Source organism: Balaenoptera physalus, assembly GCF_965194825.1.
Source record: "Balaenoptera physalus genome assembly, chromosome: 2".
NCBI lineage: Eukaryota > Metazoa > Chordata > Mammalia > Artiodactyla > Balaenopteridae > Balaenoptera > Balaenoptera physalus.
The window spans coordinates 34,783,391-34,805,423 of record NC_138883.1 but is presented as its reverse complement, the minus strand read 5'-3'; the positions used below and the strand labels follow the sequence as shown (position 1 = coordinate 34,805,423).

Genomic DNA, 22,033 nt, shown 5'->3' with positions numbered 1-22,033 from the left:
AGTGATAGTATTTTATTTTACTTTTAAAATTTATTTATTTATATTTATTTTTGGCTGCGTTGGGTCTTCGTTGCTGCGCGTGGGCTTTCTCTAGTTGCAGCAAGTAGGGACTACTCTTTGTTGCAGTGCGTGGGCTTCTCATTACGGTGGCTTCTCTTGTTGCAGAACACGGTCTCTAGGCACATGGGCTTCAGTAGTTGTGGCACACGGGCTCAGTAGTTGTGGCACACGGGCTCAGTAGTTGTGGCTTGCGGGCTCTAGAGTGCAGGCTCAGTAGGTTGTGGCGCATGGGCTTAGTTGCTCCACGGCACGTGGGATCTTCCCAGACCAGGGCTCAAATCCGTGTCCCCTGCATTGGCAAGCAGATTCTTAACCACTGCGCCACCAGGGAAGTCCCCAGAGTGATAGTGTTTTAAATGAAATGCAAGATGAAGTAATTTGGAGTGTAAGCATAAAACATATTAAATGTAACGGTTATTAAGATACTAAAAACACAGTTTTGTGCATTTCTCAATCTAGAAATAAAACCAGTCAGTGTTAAATTAAACACATGGGGGTCTAACATTTCCTTAATTCATTATTTTTTAGTTTGTATTACAAAATAAACATTTTTTCTGACTAGCAGAATTATCCCTCATCCTTACTCTGATCCACGTCCATGATTTTTACCTGATTTTGTTTGCCTAGATACAACTCGGAGTCGGCGAGACCATGAAGTAGCCGGTAGAGATTACCACTTTGTTTCACGGCAGGCATTTGAGGCAGACATAGCAACTGGAAAGTTCATTGAGCATGGTGAATTTGAGAAAAATTTGTATGGAACCAGCATAGATTCTGTACGACAAGTGATCAACTCGGGCAAAATATGTCTTTTAAGTCTTCGTACACAGGTAAAACTGTTTTGGTTTAGGGTGTTGAACTTGAGGACCTTTTTCACAGAGTAATTTTTAGTGGAAACTGTATTTTGGTCCAAGAACCACAGGACCTAATTAAGTTCTCATACAGTTTTTTCACACTGATTCCCTACGAATTTAAGTTGCTAAATCTCTTTCAGTTTCCTCTGAGGGGAAAATACATATATTCCATACTTACATATATGTACATGTACATGTTTTCTGAAACTTAAAATACGGTAACTGTAGTGCTGGTATAGTACTTTAGTATTTTAAAGGTTATAAAAGAATTTCCCTTTCCTGATTCTTATATGAGAAAAATTAGAATAATTAGAGGTCATTTTTATGGTTTTAAATGACATAGTTCAAGTATTAGCAAGTATCATAATGAGTGCTGGGTTGTATCTAACGAAATGTCCACTGTTCTATTATCTGTCATACAAAAGAAAACCTTCAAAAATTACTAACAATTGCTTTTTAGATTTCCATTAAAAATAAAATAATTTTAGAAATTTGGGATTTTTAAATTGTATTTGTTGTGAAATTTTTTTTTCTTTTTCTACATTGTACAACTTTAGCATAAAACTTTCCTTAATGTGGTGGAACCTACTGTGTATGTCAACTCACGAGACATAGGCAGTGGTCATTAAAGAGATGTATATGAAGGAGAATTGAGGGACTTCCCTGGTGGCGCAGGGGTTAAGAATCCGCCTGCCAATACAGGGGACACGGGTTCAAGCCCTGGTTTGGGAAGATCCCACATGCCGCGGAGCAACTAAGCCCGTGCACCACAACTACCGAGCCTGCGCTCTAGAGCCTGTGAACCACAACTGCTGAGCCCGTGTGCCACAACTACTGAAGCCCATGTGCCTAGAGCCCGTGCTCCGCAACAAGAGAAGCCACCACAATGAGAAGCCCACACACCACAACGAAGAGTAGCCCCCTGCCGCTCGCCACAACTAGAGAAAGCCCGCACACAGCAACAAAGACCCAACGCAGCCAAAGATAAATAAATTTATTAAAAAAAAAAGAGAGAGAGAGAGAATTGACTCCAAAATGGCTTTCCTGAAATAGTAATTAGGTTTTCTTTATTTTTTAGTGAACAAAAGAGCTTATTAGTCTCTGCTGTTTCAATTATAAATATCAGACTTAAGAGAAGCAGTGATGTTTTTACTAAATTCCTTCAGAATTCTTTATATTATTTTGGCTAACAGATTTACCAAAGAACTTAGAGTAGTTAAGCATATTGTCTTAATTACTGTTTTTAAGATAGAAAAGGACATGTCCCTATAATCCCCATTTTTGTAGAGTGCTTCAATTTAGGGATATACATTGATGCAAAGGCAAGGTGAAAACCACAGTCTCTTATTTCAGACAGTATGCTTTTTCTTCTTGGATGTGCTTTTCCAGAATTTTCTTTTGTATGTGTATGTGAAGTTTTTCTCTGATTCTTTTTGCATTTAGACCCTGGCACATGGTAAGGTGACTGCTCATTTGTAATTCCTTCAAAATGGATTTTTAATATGGTTATTTTCATCTGTGTGTGATCTTATTAGCAGGGTATTTTATCATCACATAGTTGTAATTCTTCATTAATTTTATTTCATTACATAAAAAGAGTAAGCCAATATTCTGTGTGTGTTATAGGTACACAATATATTCTTATATTGAATGGTTAAAATCTATCTTTTCTTTACAGTCATTGAAGACTCTCCGGAACTCAGACTTGAAACCATATATTATCTTCATTGCACCCCCTTCACAAGAAAGACTTCGGGCATTATTGGCCAAAGAGGGCAAGAATCCAAAGGTAAAGTTATTATACTGTCATACTATTCCATTGAAAGTAACATGAAACAGTCATGGCTTAATATGTCAAAGTGCTTAAAAACTACATCAGCTTAGGCTTTCAAACTGATTATTCTTTCTGCCATATCACTTTCCCCAAAACTGCCACAGTTGCCTTTGGTTGGACTTAAGCAGCTCTCCAAAGCAGGGGGCTTCTCTTGTTGTTCCGCATACATTCCCTATTATCACTCCAAATGTATGGTAGTAATACACACATTTTTATATATTACTACCATAATATACATACAATAATACATACATCTTTGGCATTTCTTAAAACTTCCTTAAACTTCTTCACACAGATCTATGTTATTTCTAACAAGGATTAGGTAACACCCTCCCCCCACACCAAATATTCTCAGCAGATTCTTAGGGATTACCCACTTTTATCTGCAGATAGTCCACATATGCAAGGAGCCAAACTTGAGTCCTCTTGCTTTTCTCTTCTTTTTTCTCATTGAAATTTTATGTTCTGTTTGTCTTCTGCCTTTGATCTTTTTGTATGATCTGAAATGGAAAAATGTTTTTAGTCATTATTTTTTTTGCCAGAATATAGTCAAATTTTATTTTATATGTTATAAGGTACAAACATATGATGCCAGAGATTGTACTTTAAATTTGGCATTGAAAAAATATAATTTGGAAATAGAAATAATTATTCAAAGTTCCATAATGTATTACTCCTCAGATTTGAAATTCAAAATCTGGCATTCCTTTCGTATGCCCCAAGATATCAATCAGCATGAGGTTGTGAATCTTGTGTTGCAACATGCAGCAGAGAATTCATCTCTGAATCCTTTAACTTTGAGCAACACTTAGTTTTCTTTAGTTTCATAGCAGAAAATAGCTACTCACAAACATAAGTACTTCCAAACATGGACAGAATCTTTGCATAATGGTTTTTATATTTAGGGTAACCACTCCCAAGATATCTGTAGAATTCTGGGATTCCAACATCATCATATTTGGCTTTCAGTATAGTGTTGACCTGCAATTCAGTAACTTCCATTTGTAGCTCTTCATTCGCATTATTAATACTAATTGAGAAAGGAGAACTGAACAATATTAGTTCATTCTCATAAAGTTGGAAAAGTCAGAGAACCTTTTTTGGAATTGAGTCTTCAACTCTTTAATTTGGGGAATGTAGTTCAGGCTGTCATTTTCATTTTCAAAGACTAATTTCATCGTAGGAAAGTGGGCCAGATTGTTCCTTCCCAAATGAGTCTCCCGAAGACACAGTTTCACTAGGAATGAGCCAACTGAATCATACATTTGTGTCACCACTTGTGAACGCCTTTGCAGAGAAATATCCAACATGTTTAGATATGTTATAATAATGTCAACCAAAAAGGTTAAGTCTCTGACCCAATCTTTGCTCGTAAGCTGAGGCACAGATTTTCCTCTAGAAGACATGAAAAAGTCAATTTCCTCCAACTGTTCAAAAAGCTGCCTTAGGACCACACCACAATTCAGCCACTTAAGTTCCATAGAGCAGAACATGTTTCCATATTGTGCGTCTAACTGATTAAACAAAGCACCGATTTCTGTGGTCTGGGCCATGGGAGTGTATCCAGGTTATGGTATAAACTATGTCCATGACGTGATCCATTTTTAATCTTTTAGCACAAAGTGACTCCTGGAGAATGAGACCGTGCAGAGACTTAATTAAGTTCCTTGTCTTGGCAAAGCCCTGACACTTTAGATTTCAGTTTTGTAACTAGTTCTTTAACACTAACCATCACAGAGTCACCATCTGTGCTAATACTTACCAACTTTGACCAGTCCACGTTAAATTTTTTAAGACTTTTCTCATCACGTAAAACTATTTCCTGATGTTGTGCCTGTTACGGGAACCACGTCCAGAAGTTCTTCGGTCACATCAGAAGTTTCATTGACACCATGAATAAATGCAGCTACGTGGGGGGCGTTATTTCCATCCACACCTTCCTGAGCTACAATGGAAAGAAGCCACAAATGATTCAGCTTTTTCTTGCAACTTGTCCTGCAAGTTCTCAGTCGTAATGTTAACATGCTGGGCAACAACATTACCAGTTAGTCTTATGTTGGCAAATGCTTGTCTCTGTTCAGGGCACATGATTTCTGCTGCACTCAACAGACAGTCTTTGATAAACTCGCCATCTGCAAGAGGTTTTGCTGACCAGGCAATTTTCTCGCTTAATACATAACCACATTTCATGGCAGCATCACTTATTTTATTCACGTTCAAAAGCAAATCATGTTGAAATTTCAGTCTTTTTTTTCAGTTCGTTGAATTTTCTATCACACATCTTTTCTGTAAATCCATCGTTGTTCCTATGATGGTTGCTTTCATAATGGTGTTTTAGGTTACATTCTCTCGACACAGACAGACTTTGTTTGCATATTAAACATGTAGGAACATTTTTTACCTCCACAAAGAAATAAGCTCTCTCACATTTTTCTTGAAATGCATGACTTTCTTGTTCTTTCGTTTTCCCATTCTCCAAGTGCTCTTTTTTCCATCTCTTTCATCTTGGCCTTGGCTTTTTTCTCCGACAAGGTCCAGAACTACAGCAAGCCCACCGATCTCTGTTCCTTGCTTCTCTTCCAAGGCTTGCTGTGCATCGGCCTGTGACTTGAAGTCAATATAGGCGATCCTTTCACTCATCCTATCCTTGCTCACCAATCTGATTTGAAACACATCCTAAAACACTTCTATTAATTCATGCTGAGTGACTTTGTCAGGCAGGTTCTTGATCAAAAGTGTTTTGGCATTTTGATCTTTCTTTGTTTCCTTTCCCTTTTGTTTCTTCAATTTAATTTCATATCCAAGGAGCTTTGTTTCACTAAGTTCCGGGGCTTTTTCCTGGTCATCAGCAGATTTAAAATTCACTAACCAAATCTCTTTCTACTTTCTGTTTTTTGGTTTCAGTGGAAGCCTTCTGTTTGGTCATTTCCTTCTTCTGTTTATCAGGTGTTTTCTTCATAGGCTCTTCATCCTCCTCAGAGTTCTCATGTCTCTGCTCATGGTCCTTGAGCTTGGCACTCCTCCTGTCTTTTGGCAGATTGGCCCCTGTGGCTCCCTTCCTGTGTGGTGATATTAATTTCTCAGCAAACATGGGAGCCAGAAATTTTTTTTTCGATTTTATTTCCTGGAGCAGTAGCAACCTTCCTACCATTCTTAGGGACGACAGCCTCATCTCTGCTGCCGTTGTCATTATCTTCTGACATCTCATCTTCCCCATCTTCTGTCTCCTTTAGGGAAAGACTCATTTTCTTCAGTTCACCTTGATTTGTTTTCCTCTCCAGACTGAGAACTCATTGTTAACGGGACCAGCTTCCATCTCTACCCCCATCAAAATTAACAACATAAATAAGGAGTCTAAAGCCAGAAGCTTTAACCATCACTTCCCAAATTAACCCACACAGTGTCGTCCCTGACGAGTTCTCCTCCCTTTAAGGCTATTGCTGGTGTAGGCCCCTGCCCACTCAGAGCCCTGCAGGCCACCACACGCAGCCAACCAGGACTGGACGCCCAGGAGAAGCCTGCAGCAGCCCGCAGGCACCGACAGGCCAGGAAGGCCCTCTCAGCGGCCGCCCAGGACTCTAGGCCCCAGGCAGCTAATTATTTTAGATGCTGGATGTGGTTGAGTTAGTCCATATTATACCAAACAGTACTAAAAATTAAATGATAATATATTGATATATGAATCAGAAAGCATTGACATTTTATTTAAATGTATGAAATGAAAACCGTCAAGTGACATGCTATATCAAAGTAACAAATACTCTTCCTTGTTTTTTGCCAATTTCCTAAAAATTTCTATTTTACAAAGGAATCACTTAGATCCCATTTCATTTGCTATGCCTTTAAATCTCCTTAAAAGCCATAAAAGCACATAATAATACTCCTCCCTAAAATCTCCTCAAAAGTCTTTGATTCTTGACTGTTCACCTCACCCACCAGCCCTCCTTCTTCCTCCCCAAGGTATCTTTTTCTGTTATGGGTCTACCTAACATTTGTTATTCAGTCTATATGTGAAGGTGGTATTTTTCAGTGTCTTCGACATCAGGGACTTTCCTCTCCTTTGTGTTGAGCATAATTCTGGTTGCTTTGTTTAGGCTAAGTAGGCCAGCTGGTTAAAGTAGTGTTTCACTCATTTTTCATTTTTGTAACACAAGTGCAAGTTCATAAATAAGTGGGGTCAGAGTATCTGCTGTCCTAAGCACTTGAGATTATACAAAAGAAATCTGAGACATAAAGCGGGGGAGGTGGTGGTGGTGGGATGAACTGGGAGATTGGGATTGACATATAGACACTAATATGTATAAAATAGATAACTAATAAGAACCTGCTGTATTAAAAAACTAAAATAAAATTCAAAAAAAAAAAGAAATATGAGACATGGTTGCTGGCTCTTCTTGAGGAGGATCACATATAATAAGGAAAACTAGATCAATAGTCTATGAAACTTGGTGCCCAGTTACCTACTTTGGTAGACCAGAAATACTGTAGTGGTTCCAGGAGAGGGATGCACATAAAGGACCAAAATGGATCCATTTTACTTGTTCAACCTAATTTTCTATTTTCTGACATGCACACTTATTTTTTGTTAGGTTATTCTTCTCCAGCAAGAATTTGGTACCATGCCAAGGGCCACATGCCATTCCAAAACATGTTAAGCAACTTTCTTTTGGTTGGTGATCTCTGCCAGTGCTCTCATGGAATTTTTTTACCTATTTTATTTTTGATATTGTAATATTTAATATTTTTAATATTTTTACCTACTTTATTTTTAATTCAGATTGAGTGAGTTCTAGAAAGAATACCTATTAGCAGTTGACCCTTGAACAATGTGGGGTTTGGGCACCAAAACCTCCACACAGTTGAAAATCTGTGTGTAACTTATAGTTGGCCCTCCATATCTGCAGTTCCACATCCTCAGATTCAACCGACTGCAGATAGTGTAGTACTGTAGTATTAACTATTGAAAAAAATCTGTGTACAAGTGGACTGTGCATTTCAAACCTGTGTTGTTCAAGGGTCAAATATATACATGTTTTTAAAGTGGGAACTTAATCAGTTACCACAATGTTTTAGCAGTATACAATGTGCTTGATTTTCAAATTATAGTTTTCTAATTTTAAAAAATTAACTTTATTGAGATTACTTTACATGCATGCATTTTAATTGTATAATTTAGTGAGTTTTGGCAAAATGTATACCTGTGAAACCACCATGCCAATCAACATTTAGAACATTTTCATCACTCTAGAAAAGTTCTCTCATGCCCCTTTGAAATTAATACCCCTCCACTCTTTCCTAGGTAACCACTTACCTACTTTCTGTCACTATAGATTTGTCTGTTCTGGAAGTTCATATAAATGGAAACCATTTATAAGTTTAAGTTTATAACTATTTATAAGTAAGTTTAAGTTTGTATCTAGTTTTTTTAAAAAATAAATTTATTTATTTATTATTTATTTCTGGCTGTGTTGGGTCTTCGTTGCTGCACGCGGGCTTTCTCTAGTTGCAGTGAACGGGGGCCACTCTTTGTTGAGGTGTGTGGGCTTCTCATTGCGGTGGCTTCTCTTGTTGCGGAGCACGGGCTCTAGGCGCGAGGGCTTCAGCAGCTGTGGCACGTGGGCTCAGTAGCTGTGGCTCGCGGGCTGTAGAGTGCAGGCTCAGAAGTTGTGGCGCATGGGCTTAGTTGCTCTGTGGCATGTGGGATCTTCCCGGACCAGGGCTCGAACCCGTGTCCCCTGCATTGGCAGGTGGATTCTTAACCACTGCGCCACCAAGGAAGTCCTGTATCTAGCTTTTGATAAGCATAATGTTTTTAAGATTCATCTATGTTGCATCTAACAGTAGTTCCTATCTTATTGCTGAGTTGTGTACCATGATCTAAATATATCACAATTTGTCCATTCACCAGTTAAAAACCATTAGGGTTGTTTCCAATTTTGAGCTAGTGACTAAAGCAGCTCTAAACGTTCATAGTTTTTTGGTGGACGTATGTTTTCATTTTTCTTGAATTGCTGGATCAAATGATAAGTGTATGTTTTAAGTGTATAAAAAGTTCAAAACTATTTTATAAACAGTTTTCCTTTTTACACTCTCACTTTGGTTCCATTTGCTCTACATCCTTACCAACTTTTGCTGTTGTTGTTTTGTAACAACTTTTTAGTCATTCTAATAGGTGTGAAGTGTTGCCATTGTGGTTTTCATTTGCATTTTCCTGATGACTAATGATAGCATCTTTTCATGTAGTCATTTGGACAAATTCTTTTGTGAAATGTCTCAAGTTTTATTTTTTTTAATTGAGTTGTTTTCTTGTTGAGTTGTAAAAATTCTTTATATATTCTGGATATAAATATTTTTTCAAAGTCTTTGTAATTTAAAAACATTTTTTTTGAAGATCAGAATTGTTTTTAATCAAGTACCTCTCTCCCTTGGTATCCATGGGAGATTGGTTCCAGGACCTGCTGTGATACCAAAATGGAGGATGCTTAAGTCCCATACTTGGCCTTCCATATCCACAGTTTCATGTCTTCAGATTCAACCAACCACGGATCATGCAGAACTATATTTATTGAAAAACATCTCTGTATACACAGTTCAAACCTGTGTTGTTCAAGGGTCAACTGCATAATTTTTTTCATTTTTCTTATGGTTAATGATTTTTGTGTATTGTCCGAAAAAATTTGTCTACTCCAAGATTATAAAGATTTATTCTGTATTTTCTTCTAAAAGCTTTCTTATATTAGTTTTCCCTTTAAGGTCTATAATCTATCTCAAATTAATCTTTATTTTAGTGTGAGGTAAGGGTTTGGTTTTTTTTAATCACACATGGCTATCCAATTGCTTTAGTATCATTTCTTGAAAAAGGCTATCCTTTTTTCCCATTGAATTACATTGGCATCTTTGTCAAAAATGACTTGACCAAATACGTAGCGGGGAGGGATTATTTCTGGACTCTATTCTGTATTTATGCTAAATCACATTGTCTTGATTACTGTAGCTTTATCTTTTCTCGAAAAATGGTCATTAAAAGGAATGAAGTACTGATACATGGTACAACATGGATGAGCCTTGAAAACATAAGTAAAAGAACCCAGTCACAAAAGACCATATTTTGTATGATTCCATTATTTGGAATGTCCAGAATAAGCAAATCTATAGAGACCTGAAGTAGATTAGTGGTTTCCTAGGGCTGGGGGTTGGGAGAAAATGGGGAGTGGCTGCTAATGACTGTGGGGTTTTGGAGGGAGGGGGGCGAGGGGGAACGGAGGGTGATGAAAATGTTTTGAAATTGATTGTGGTGTTGATTGCACAACTCCTCTGTGACTATACTAAAAACTGTTGAATTGTACATTTTAAGTGGGTAAATTGTATGAATCCCCCATTGAATTGCTTCCAGTTCACCATTAAATGGGTGAATTGTAAATGAATTATACCTCAAGAAACCTGTCATCTGGGCAAAATAAATCCCAGTGGCTTTTCTCTGGAAATTGAAAAGATTATTTTAAAATTTGTATGGAAATTTTAAAGAATAACCAAAACACTTTAGAAACAGAAATAAGTTGGGAGACTTTTTTCTTAATTTTCTTTATTGTTTGACTATTTTCCATTTAATTGACTTATTTTTATTCTTTCCTTATACTTACTTTGGCTTTAATTTGCACTTGCTCTAGTGTCTGAAGAAAATTTAGATGATTTTTAAACCTTTCTTCTTTTCTAATGTAAAGTTATAAATTTCCTTCTAAGTACTTTAGTTGCATCCTACAAATTAAGGTTATATTTTTCATTACCATTTTGTTAGAAATATTTTCTAGTTTCCTCTGTCATTTTCTTTAACCCATGGGTTATTTAGAAATATCTAATTTCCATCTATTGGAGATTTATAAAATATTTTATTGATTTACAATTCCATTGTGGTAAGAGAACATACTCTGTAAGATGTCAGTCTTTCAAATCTTGTTGAGTCTTATTTTATGACCCAGTATCTGTTCTATCTTGGTGCATGTTCCTGCACACCAGTAAGAATGTGTATTTTGCAGCTGTTAGGTAAAGGGTGGTGTATATGATTGCCTTTTATGTTTTATATCCTTTGGTATTTAATAGTGTTTTATCACACAATAGAAGTGTTGAGTAAAAACAAATTCTCAATTTTAACTCTATGAGATAGTGCTAACTAAGAAAGTGATGGTGTTCCTCACCAAATGCAAAATTTAAATAATCAGTTATTTCATTGTATTGTGAATCTTTGCTGCTGTAATGGGGGCTTGAGAGTGGTAAACTAATAGTATGAACTGTTATGGTCAGTTTTGCCTATAGATAATTTTTTCAGGCCAAAGATATATGAGCAAAAACATTTTGTTTCAATTTCGTCATGAATTGTAATTTGAAAAATTAAAACATAAACTACCAAGTAAATAAGTCATTTTGGCAAAAGATGAATACTTAAATTTGATACAGAAAAACTAGGTGGATTAGATATTCATGTGAATCTATGTAAGATGTGGGGCTTAACATTTGTATTTCAAATCTAGTAACACAAGGTTTAGATTCTACTTTGAGTTCTAGAATGTTCTTTCAATAATCTTGAGCTTTGAGTAGACATAAGTTTTAACCAGAATGTCACAGTATGTTCAGTTACAGTGGTGTAGTAGAGTCCCTGCTGGGAAACAAAGGATTCTGTGTACCAGAGCCAGATGCACAACATTCCAGAAAGAAAATTAGAGGGCCACACAAGAAACTGACTCAGGACAAGCCAGAGCTGTCATACTTTTAATATGTTTTCCTTCTGTTAAAAAAGTTCAACCAGTTGAACGATACAAATTGTTTGGTATTGTGGGTCCAATATAGTATTGATGTATGGCCTTTATGTCTGAGACATATGGACATTTAATTAGTTCTCTTCATTGACAGGGGTGATTTGGGGGCAGTTTCACTTTCTTGGACACATGTGCCTGATTATCAGAAGGTTCTCGATAAGTTTTGCATATAACCTTGCCATCTGCTTATCTGTGAAACAGCTGTTTCCTTTACGCATTATTTTAAAGTAGCCTGCCCTATATGGCTTCCCAAACTCTTCTTAGGATACTTGTTTTTGCATCTGGAAGACCTCCTTTGTGTATTGAAAGTAGAGAAGCAATTTTAAAAGCTATTTCCCCCAAAAAAATATTAGATTATTAAAATCTTGGATTTCCCAGCAGTGTTTTCATAGAAAAAGATACCCATTCTGTTGATCCTTTGCTCATGATGTTTACTCTTTTTAACTCTGCAACAGATATAGAGGGCAGGGGTTCTTCATAAGAGCCAAGAGCAGGTGGCACTTAAGGTCCTGCCAGAAAGGTTCACTCTGTTACAGAAGATGTTATTTTTAGGAAGAGGTTATGGTGCCCTAAAATGTTTGAAAACGAACGTCTGTAGGGAATTCAAAGCAACAGTCTGTGCTCTTGAGGCCTCTAGTCTTGTGGATAAGACAGAAATATATAAAAACCTAAATAGCAGTATAAACAGGTTATATTGAGTTGCAAATGGTTCGCAGTGTGAGTGCTGAAGATGCCGGAGCAAAGGAAATCCCTGTGGCCATGACAGGGTTGGGTTGAACACTGGAGGCTGAGTATTTTGAGAGACAGAAGGAAAGCAGCATTAAGGCCATTTCTTGTTCTTCAGCCATCTCTGACTCATTGTATATTTTGGTAAGGAATGGATTACCTCATAATTTTTATCTTCTCTTTGCAGCCTGAAGAGTTGAGAGAAATCATTGAGAAGACTAGAGAGATGGAGCAGAACAATGGCCACTACTTTGACACAGCAATTGTGAACTCGGATCTTGATAAAGCCTATCAGGAATTGCTTAGGTTGATTAACAGACTTGATACTGAACCTCAGTGGGTGCCATCCACTTGGCTGAGGTGAAGGAAACATCCATTCTGTGGCATGATTGGACTTGATCTGGCAAACTGCCAATAGGAAGATAGCCCTGATACTTGAGCAAGTCTCTGAGAAGGTGGCAGGCAGTATAAATTGTAGACCTGTTCTTAGATCTTGAACTAGTGAGAAGAAAAACCCCTTAGGCAATTCATTAACAGCATTCTTTATTCTCTGTACATGGCTTTAGAGGTTCTTGCCTCATTTGGGGATTTTAAATGGAAGTTTTCAACAGAGCAGTTCCATTTTATCCACATAAAAACCTTTTAATTCTGTTTTCACCTAACCAAATCTTTTCTGCCTAGTCATAATTCCATGAAAAACTTTTGTGTGTATGCACAATGGTCCATGTCTCACATAGTAATAAATATTGATGTTATTTAACAGTTAACTTAAATGACTGCATGGGAATTTGTGGGTGAAGGGAAACTGTGCTTCTGTGCACTGGGCAAGACAACAGTATTTGGTTAGTCATCAGAACTACTTTTAAAAAAATGGTGCCACTTTGGTCTGGAGCTACTCTGTTAGGCTTGAATTCATTTGTATGTCTTTTAATTCTTAAAAACATTCTGTTAGAAGCACCAATTTTTTAGCTCAAACTTGTGGATCAGACTTCACTGCACACGTGAAAGGTTTATGCAAAGGCCACACCTGTTTAGACTCTGATCTAAAACATATACAACATATGCTGATCTTTTTAAAGGTATAATGATTTTCTGAATTTTTTTCTTTAATCGTTGCAACTGATTGGGTAACTTTTACTTCCTTTTCCTGATCTGCATAGTACAATAGAATGTATAAGTTACATTTTTATGAATGGCAGATATTCATATAAACTGTGTTGACTGTTAAGTTTCTTCCTCATGATGCAAATAGTTTTTTACATGCATAAAAGGACATAGCACATTTGACAGTTTTTTCATTTTTATATATGAGCACAGTATAATTTGATGACTGTGCTATATATGTAGGTAATAAACTGGAATTCTGTGATCAATATAGTTGCTGTACTGTATACTAATATTTAATAGATTGACAAATGGTCATTGATTACACTTGTTCAGCATTGGAATAAAATTATATGAGGGAAATGATATGACAATTGACTTTGAGATCAGAAGGAAAGGATGACCTGAAAGTCATTTGAACATTTTAGGAAAAGAACATTGCAGGGAAAATGTTAAGCATATAGAAATAGGTTTTTATCCTGATAAGGTCTGCCTCTTATGATCAGAATGCAACAAGCTAAATCATAAAACATTTAAGCTAATGAAACTTTCATACTGTCTCTATAGCTTGTAGCTTTAAAATTCAACTTCTGTAATTGGCATGGAAGTTAATTTGCAGTATTTTCAAGGCTTAAGGGATGGTGTGATGTGTGACGAACAACCTCAAATGTGAATGTCTTGATTTTATTTATATGGTGACTTTAGCTACAACAATTCCTGTTCCCAAAGCTAAACACTGGAATAATACTGAATTGTCACTTAATTTAACATAAGCAACTGTTCTTAATGAGTAGTTTGTCTCAGTGTCATGTACATACTTGAGTTTTTCTCCTTTGCATAATATTATTTGAACAAATTGTAGACAGTTTATATGCTGCCTTTTTCTGTTGAAATTCACATGGCCTCAAAGTTGGCTGTGGAATATATCTTGTGTGGAAATACTTTCAAGATAATGTTCCTTAGGAAGAAAGTAACATTCCTAGGTTGAGGGAAGGAATGCCATACATACTGTCTCTTCAGGTCTGAAACACTCCAGTTTATGGCAGGAAAATGCAAAGGTCACAGTGATTTTCAGCACTGAAAACAAGGCACTGTAAGTACTTAATCTTTTCAGTTTTCCAATTTACTTTCTCTTTAGGAATGAAAGGTAGTCTGTGGTAGACAGTGGAGTTTTGTGAGCTGCTTATCATAACTGACAACTATTTTCAACCCTAAGATCTAAAATGTTTGCAGTTTGAGTCAAGTTAGAATGAGATTTCAGGTGGTGTCAGTAAGTGGCTGCTGTGCTAGTCCCTGAGTTACCTGTAGACCACAGGGCCAACACTAGGGCCATGTGCTATGCAGACTCAGGCATGGCTTTAACAAGCAAGTCCAAGTCCCCTACCGAGGCACATGCTACGCCGTAGTATACTTCTTAAAAATCTAAGCTGATGAGGTATTTTGGGGATCAGTTAAGTCCTATATAATTTTCTCCTTCCTCATCAGCAGTGGTAGAGGGATAGAAATGTTTATATCCCAACTTTCCTCAATCCTGGTGATATGGATGTGCTGATATTCAACATAGTCCCTACAAAGTGAAAACTGAGTTGTTGCTGACTTCCTTGAAAGAAAATAGAAAAAAGACTTGCTCTCCACCTAGTTGTGCTCTACACCGCTCTGGCCAATTCCATTTCCTGTCCCTCTGTGGTTCTGATTGGAGACCCCAGTGTTGGGGGAGGTCTTAACCACTTATAGGAATGATACCAATCGCTAATGAAATGCACATTAGTTCAAATAAGGAAATAATCTTCCTTTACTAAATTTCCTTAAGTCAGAACAAACAGAAAGGAGAATAGTGTTTAGGTTAATCCAGATTTGCTTTCTATGAAAATCTAATGTCTGGATTTTTTTTTTTCCTTTTCTCATGGCCTAAGGAATAATTTGAATGTAATTCTGTGAATGTGTGTGGAAAATTTAAACCAGGGATTTAGCCTTAATAAAGGTAACCTTTCTGACATCTATTGTTAATCCTCCTTTGTACTCTTACCCTGCCTGTATCTGCACTCTGTTGTTTTGAGATGTAACACTGCACATTGTAATGTAAAAATAAAAAGTAAAATTATATTTCAAATTTAAAAAGTCACTGAATACTTTCTCTTGCTGTGTTTATATCCTCTGCCATTCAAGGTTTCAACACATCTAAAATGACCCACCCTTGTCTTCAAGTTTTGCCAGAATCAAGTCCATTGGAACCTCTGGGTGAAACACAAATACATTTTAATTTATTCTTCACAGTGGGGGAGTGCCCCCTACTGGCACAAATGTAGATTCTGTTTCCTTAATTGTTTAAACTGTATTAAAGATAGACAACTTAAAGCTGTGTACTCTAGAACTACTTTTCTGGGGAAGAAGGTATGTAATACTCAGGCGAATTCCACTATATGCAACCACCGATTTGAGAACACCGAGGATAGGATGAGTTGTTGACAAATATATAACATATTTTCATTCTCCATTCTTCATCCCTCCCCTTTTTCTATAATACCTACTCTGTATCTCGCAAAGGAGGCCAAATCATGTACCAAAAAGTGTTTGTTACACATACACACACCTGCTACCCCAGTCCAACTTTCTATTCCTATTCCTGATCTACTCCCTTCCCATACAGCTCGGATCACCCCAACCCCACGCAACAAATTTTCTGTCCACTCTTTTGTCTCTTTCTATTTAACAATATGCTAAACTGTAAAATCTTCTGCACTTTTGTAGGGAGGGTAGCCAAAGGCAGTAAGTACCAGAGGTTTATGGTGCCACAGGAAAAAATCTAGGGTACCTCTCTGGCTTAGTTCCTTAAGGTGAACATAAATTTATCATCTAAATGAAAACCCACGAAACCTGGCTCTCTGCATCTACTTTCCAGCTAATTTTTGCCTCCTACAGAGCCGTACATTATCACTTACTTACTTAAGAACCAAGGCTCTGAAATCAAGATACATTTGGCCTGCCTTCCACCTGCAAAATGGAGATGATGATGGTATTTATAACAAACTAACTCACTAGAGGAGTGTTGGGAGGATTAAGCAGTTGTTACCTATTTATTTATTTTCAAGACTTCTTATGAACTCAGTTTGTTGGTTTTCCAATCAATCAATCACTACTGAATTTACATTTAATCTGAGATTTTATTGTGAGCAGCAACAGGATTTCCTAAAAACCAGCTCCTCCAGGACAGGCCTTATGTCTTTACCTTTACCCAAAGTTTTTTTTTTAACATAGGGGAGGCAAAAAGGATAGAAGTTAAGGATGTAAAAATTCTGAAGGAAGGTAGACTGCCTGGATTTAAATCTGGGATTCACCACTTCAAGCTCCTTGTGCCTCAAAATTTTCTTCTGTGAAATGCAGGATTAAAACAATCCGTACCTCTTAATGGTTGTTGTGATGAGATAATAATATAGATAAAACACAAATGTCTAATACCACTAAGCTATTTTATAGTAGGTCTTTGTTAAATTTATGCAAAATAATTACTTTAAAATTACCTACTTTAAAATTAGCCTAGGCTGTGATATCAGTTGATTTAAACACAATACGGTTAAGGCTAGTGTCACAATTTCACTAATTAAAAACTGTTCCATGGCCAGTCACGTCAAACAATGCCTATAACTGAGTGCAGGAAAGCCTGAGTAATCATGGATGGCTCACACCAGATCAAACTACTAAAAACCTCAGTCAGTCACCTGATATGGCCATTCAAATGCCTCAAGTTGTTACTGCTTATAAAATAGTACAGTTACCTTATTACTCTCAAATGGGAATTAATTAGTATTTTTTCTTAGAAAAAACAGCAGTAATAATAAGCCCTCTTAACTCATTGGCAATCAATCATATTTATTAGTATCCCAGAATTCAGCAATCAATCACTCACCTCAGTAAGTTTATTAGTAAAACACTGAAATATGAAGGGGGGAAAAGGGAAGCTACCCACTACATACATGTCTGCAGAGAAAGCTCTTTTTGGATGCCAATCCCATGTGGTGATCTGAGCATAAGAACACAACTTAGCAGTAAATTCATTAAAAAGGAACAACTCATTTTTAAATCATTTTACTGTTTATTACCATAGTCACATTTGAATTGGCAGAACTGTTCCCATGACAGACAAGACAGACCTGTCATTCAAGGAAGAATAAGTGAAGGTTTTCATAAAGCTTGAGGAGAGAAGTCCCACAGTAACTAACACAAGGATGGCTGCAGCAATCTCAGACAATGGTGTGCAAGTAGGTAGGAACAAAGGGTGTTCCAGCAGTAGCTGTCCTACGTGTGTTGGCCTGAGACCACTGCTGTTTCCTTAGGGGAATTTCTTAATATGTTGGTAAGCAGATCACTTGCAACAGACATGTAAGTGCAGTAGGGTGACACTTCGCAGAATAAATTCTATAAGTCTCTGGGCAGGTTCTACAAATCTCATTGGTGATAAATGGTTGCTGAACTATGATTCTGCAAAGGTAATCCCGTAAACGGACATCAGGGAATTTTACAACTGGTGAAATTCTTAGGCCAAAAATTAAATAGCCACACATACCAAACCTACACACCGTGAATTAAAATGATACCATGTTAGGCCTTCTGAAAGAATCAGCAGAAAAGATTATTCAAAGAGAAGATCCTCATCCTTCTCTTCAGCCAGAAGATTAGCAGGCTCCATCACCTCTCCAGCTGCCCTCCGTTGTTCCAAGTCCTTCTCAGACTTTTCCTTGAGAATCTTTTTCTTCTCTTGTATTTTCTTTAACCTATAAAATAAAGGAGGGAATTTTCTGAATGCTGTTTTGGTACTAAGTAGAATTGATTTCTTCTAGTTCTGTAACAAGGATAATAAACACCTACAAAGTAGAACAAAATTCTACCTTTATTAATTTCAATTTCAGTAACATATTTATAACCCATTTAAAAAAAAAAGATTTGAGGTAGAATACACACACATTTTAAGCTAATAACTGATTTCAAAAGCTCCTGTCTCAGGGTGAATAAACTTTGATGTCCACTCCCTGATAACGGAACAGGTTTTCAGCATTCAGACATTAAAATTTTGGATCATTCAATCTGGATTACCACAACCCTGCACATCAACTGAAGGACAAACTAAATTTTGCTAATTACGATTATAAATCATACTCAGATGCTACTCAAGGTCCAAGACAGCTATGCCTTTCCTGAATACGCCTGCCTTCACCTATCTCCCACTTCTCTGAAACTGACACACTGACCCCTGCACACCACCTATTTAGTATTTATTGTCCCTACTAGCTCTAAATGTTCAGAGCTAATTCCTGTACAGGTATCATTTCTCTCCAAGTACTCTCTCTAATGGTATGATTTATATTATTATGTAATGCCCCCAAATACTTTATACTTTCTCCTGGAACATTTTCAACACGCAATACATATTTGTTGATTGACTGATTAATTCCAGTTTCTTTTTATGTGGGAGACACCCCATCTGAATCATTGTCTCATTTTAAAGAATTATCAAGGCTATTTATAGTTTCTCCGAAGGGCCTAAGTTTTCAGAGATGCCATATTTTAGGTGTGTGCAAAACTTGGCACAGATCTGTCTCCACAGCCTTTGGCAATATTATTTCTTGTTTCTTATCAGAATAAAATACAAGTTGTACTAATTCTTTCTTTTTTTAAATTTTTTTTTATTTTTTTGCCCGCACTGCACTGCATGTGGGATCTTAGTTCCCTGACCATGGATCAAACCCATGCCCCCTGCAACGGAAGCGTGGAGTCTTAACCACTGGACAGCCAGGGAAGTCCCAAGCTGTGCTAATTCTAAAGAACATAAGCCAACATGTCTCAGAAAATCGAGCTTTTGGAATATGGAAAAACAAAAAATGATCAATAACTGCAAATTCCAACAAACCTATAGAACTCTTCTCTCTCTCTCTCATCCAGCTCTGTGATGATATAAGCAAGGGTACGTTCAATCCGGGGAATGATGACTAGGGTTTAAAAAATATATATATAGTGAGAACTTCAAACCTTTTTTCAAATTGCCAGTGCTCATTTGTATAACTAACTTATTTTTTCTAACTGTAAAATAAATGTACATTTAATGCAAAAAACAAAAACACAAAGAAATAAAATGAAGTATAATCCAACCACTCTATAGTTAGCTATTATAAATATTTTGGAATATGCCCTCATACTGTCTTTTCTATGGACAGGTAACACCGGACCATGATATATACAACACTGAATATACTGAATTTATATGAATATGTAACATTGAACCACAGATGTTATTTTAAATACAACAGCAATCCACTGTTAAAAACTGGAGCATTGAGCAGAGAGAATACGGTAAGTTGAATTTTGTGTTAATCGTAAGGTTCTACTTTACACAGAATTTGCCTATTCTGCTTCTAGAATGTGAACTCCTTGTGAATTGGAACTGTTACCTTATCCATTTTGTTTTGCTTGCAATTCCATGCAAGAGGCTGGCACAAGCAAGCAGTCAGGAAATGTGTTTTGAGTTTTTTAAAAATGAGATAACTTCCTTTTTAACACTAATAGAGCCCAAGCAAAATAATTTCCTTGCTGCTCAAATTTTGCTCCTTTCTTACTTTAAAATTGAATAAGTGTTTCTTTAATGAAAACTGGGTTTCTTAAGCAAAAAGTACTGTGGCAACATTCAGCAGTCATAGTTTTAAAATAATGAAATGAGAGATGGAAAATAAATGCATCCAATGGGAAAATTTATTTTTAGAAATCAAGGAGAACAGCAAGAGAACAGGACATAAGGCCTAAGAAAGAGAGATTTGAAGTTTAATACTTCATGTGTTCAAAAACATTTATCACTCAGTCATTGGAAAGAACTTACAAAAACATTAGGGCTCTTGAGAAATAGTTTCACCTTTTATTCATGAATAATCAGAAATGAGTAAAACATTCCGTACTTTCTAACTCACCACTCTCCTCTAACTACCCCCTAAATCATACACACACTTCTATCAAAGGATTTACTAACAGTTATTTGTATTACTGACTCACTGCCCTTCCCACTGTGGGCAGGGGCAACATCTTATTCACCGGGCGATCAGTGCCTGATTCCTAGTAGGTCCGTGACAAATGTGGAGGTGCGGACAAGAGGATGGACAAAGAGCCTCACAGCAGCTTACACTCACCATGTTCAATGGCATTTACACGTCTGTTGGTTATCTTAATAGCTTCATCCAAAGTAACAAAGGAAGTCTAAAATAAGAGGATAAATTAATAATGTAAGCACAAAGTCTTCCTAATCATGCCCTGTCCACCACTTGCCTTCACTCAGCACTTGTAGAAAACATTTGGAAACCAAGACTACTTCTTTTCAACATACTTAAAGAACAGAAAATTCTTATGAGATTTCCATAGAGCTAACATGATTTCCATTCTATTAGAATTTGTTGCCTTCAGACTCACCTGAAGTTATAAAAATGGCAAGAGAAGAGAATCATACACTAATGACCTAGATATATATTAACTGGCCACAAAGGGGGGGGAAAAAAAGGCTTTCATGCATAAACCATATTATATTTGCATTTAAATCTATATTGACTATTGCTGTTCTCACCTAGCCAAGAGTGAAACTATACCATTGCACAAACATTTTGCTAGTAGTAAAAAGTAGGGACAATGGTGCAGAAGCCACCATTTCAGAAACTTACCTGCAGTGAAGCTAGTTCCACCAGTAGTTCCACTGCTTTGGCATAATTCCTCTTCAGTTTAGCCAACTGTTCACCACCTCTGGCTAAACCAGTCAGTTCATAACCTGAAAGAACCAGTCAGACAACATTTGTATTTAGGGTGTAATCTTCCCCATAAACTTCCCAAAAGAAGATAAGTCAGAATAATACCAAACATGGAAAAACAAATTCACTAACCCAAACACTAAGTGCCCATTTCACTCCCCCAAAACTGTAGGACATGTTGCTGAATAGTTTTGCACAAGGATACTATTCTAAATCTAACTATAGGAGAAGTTAGCTTGCTGGATTAACCAATGCACCCCTTCCCTTTGTAGATTATACTGCCTGATGCCCCAGTATGGTTGACACTCTCTGTTAACAGGTGACTCTTTAGAATATTCTACTTCTTTATTCAAGCAGTACTAAATATTTGATGTGAACCAATTTAATATGAGGGCCAAAGAAAGAATATTGTTGTTTCTATGAAAGAAAACTGATTACTTTGGAAAGACTCAACAACGATGCATTACTACCTGAAACATGCTGTCAAATTAGGAAAAGGTGAGACAATTATAAAAAAATTGGGCAGGCTGGCTATAAAAGTCTAGGAAGATTCAGCATTCAGATTGTATCACAGTGTCTGAGATCTTACTCTACTTTAAAAAGACCCAAACTGGAAATTATAAACAATGCATTATGGGTGTGGTTTATGCAGAAAGACAACATGGAAGTCTAATCAGTGGATTCATACTCAAAGAAAGGCCATGGCCTTATATTTTTAAAATTGCAAATGACTCTATAAATTTCTAGGTTGAAATAAAATATTTTAAGCAATGTACAATGTTTTGTGACTCCCTGCAATAACACTTTTTTGATTAACTGATAAACTATTGTCCCAAATGTATCTGATAAGAAGGCTTCTGGACTTCCCTGGCG

At 36.7% G+C, this 22,033-nt stretch overlaps 2 protein-coding genes across 10 annotated transcripts in view; one reads left to right on the top strand and one right to left on the bottom strand.

The window, feature by feature from the left end:
• The window catches only part of PALS1 (protein associated with LIN7 1, MAGUK p55 family member), a 105,486-nt gene extending 87,872 nt beyond the window's left edge, over positions 1-17,614 (top strand). For 4 of the 9 annotated variants that reach the window (XM_082451642.1, XM_082451637.1, XM_082451638.1 and 1 more), the window contains 4 exons: positions 688-890; positions 2,593-2,703; positions 12,472-12,644; positions 14,409-15,506. In XM_082451642.1, coding sequence (XP_082307768.1) covers positions 688-890; positions 2,593-2,703; positions 12,472-12,644; positions 14,409-14,469 — 548 coding nt within the window. In that variant the 3' untranslated portion in view covers positions 14,470-15,506. Of the gene's footprint in view, positions 1-687; positions 891-2,592; positions 2,704-12,471; positions 15,507-15,554 lie in introns of those variants that run through there. The other 5 variants (XM_082451640.1, XM_082451639.1, XR_014261028.1 and 2 more) reach the window with 5 other exon arrangements.
• ATP6V1D (ATPase H+ transporting V1 subunit D) overlaps positions 17,459-22,033 on the bottom strand; it is a 12,823-nt gene continuing 8,248 nt past the window's right edge. The window contains exons 7-10 of the mRNA XM_082451883.1: positions 21,077-21,180; positions 20,555-20,621; positions 19,291-19,369; positions 17,459-18,157 (exon numbers count right to left, since the gene is read on the bottom strand). Coding sequence (XP_082308009.1) covers positions 18,016-18,157; positions 19,291-19,369; positions 20,555-20,621; positions 21,077-21,180 — 392 coding nt within the window. The 3' untranslated portion in view covers positions 17,459-18,015. The remainder of the gene's footprint in view (positions 18,158-19,290; positions 19,370-20,554; positions 20,622-21,076; positions 21,181-22,033) is intronic.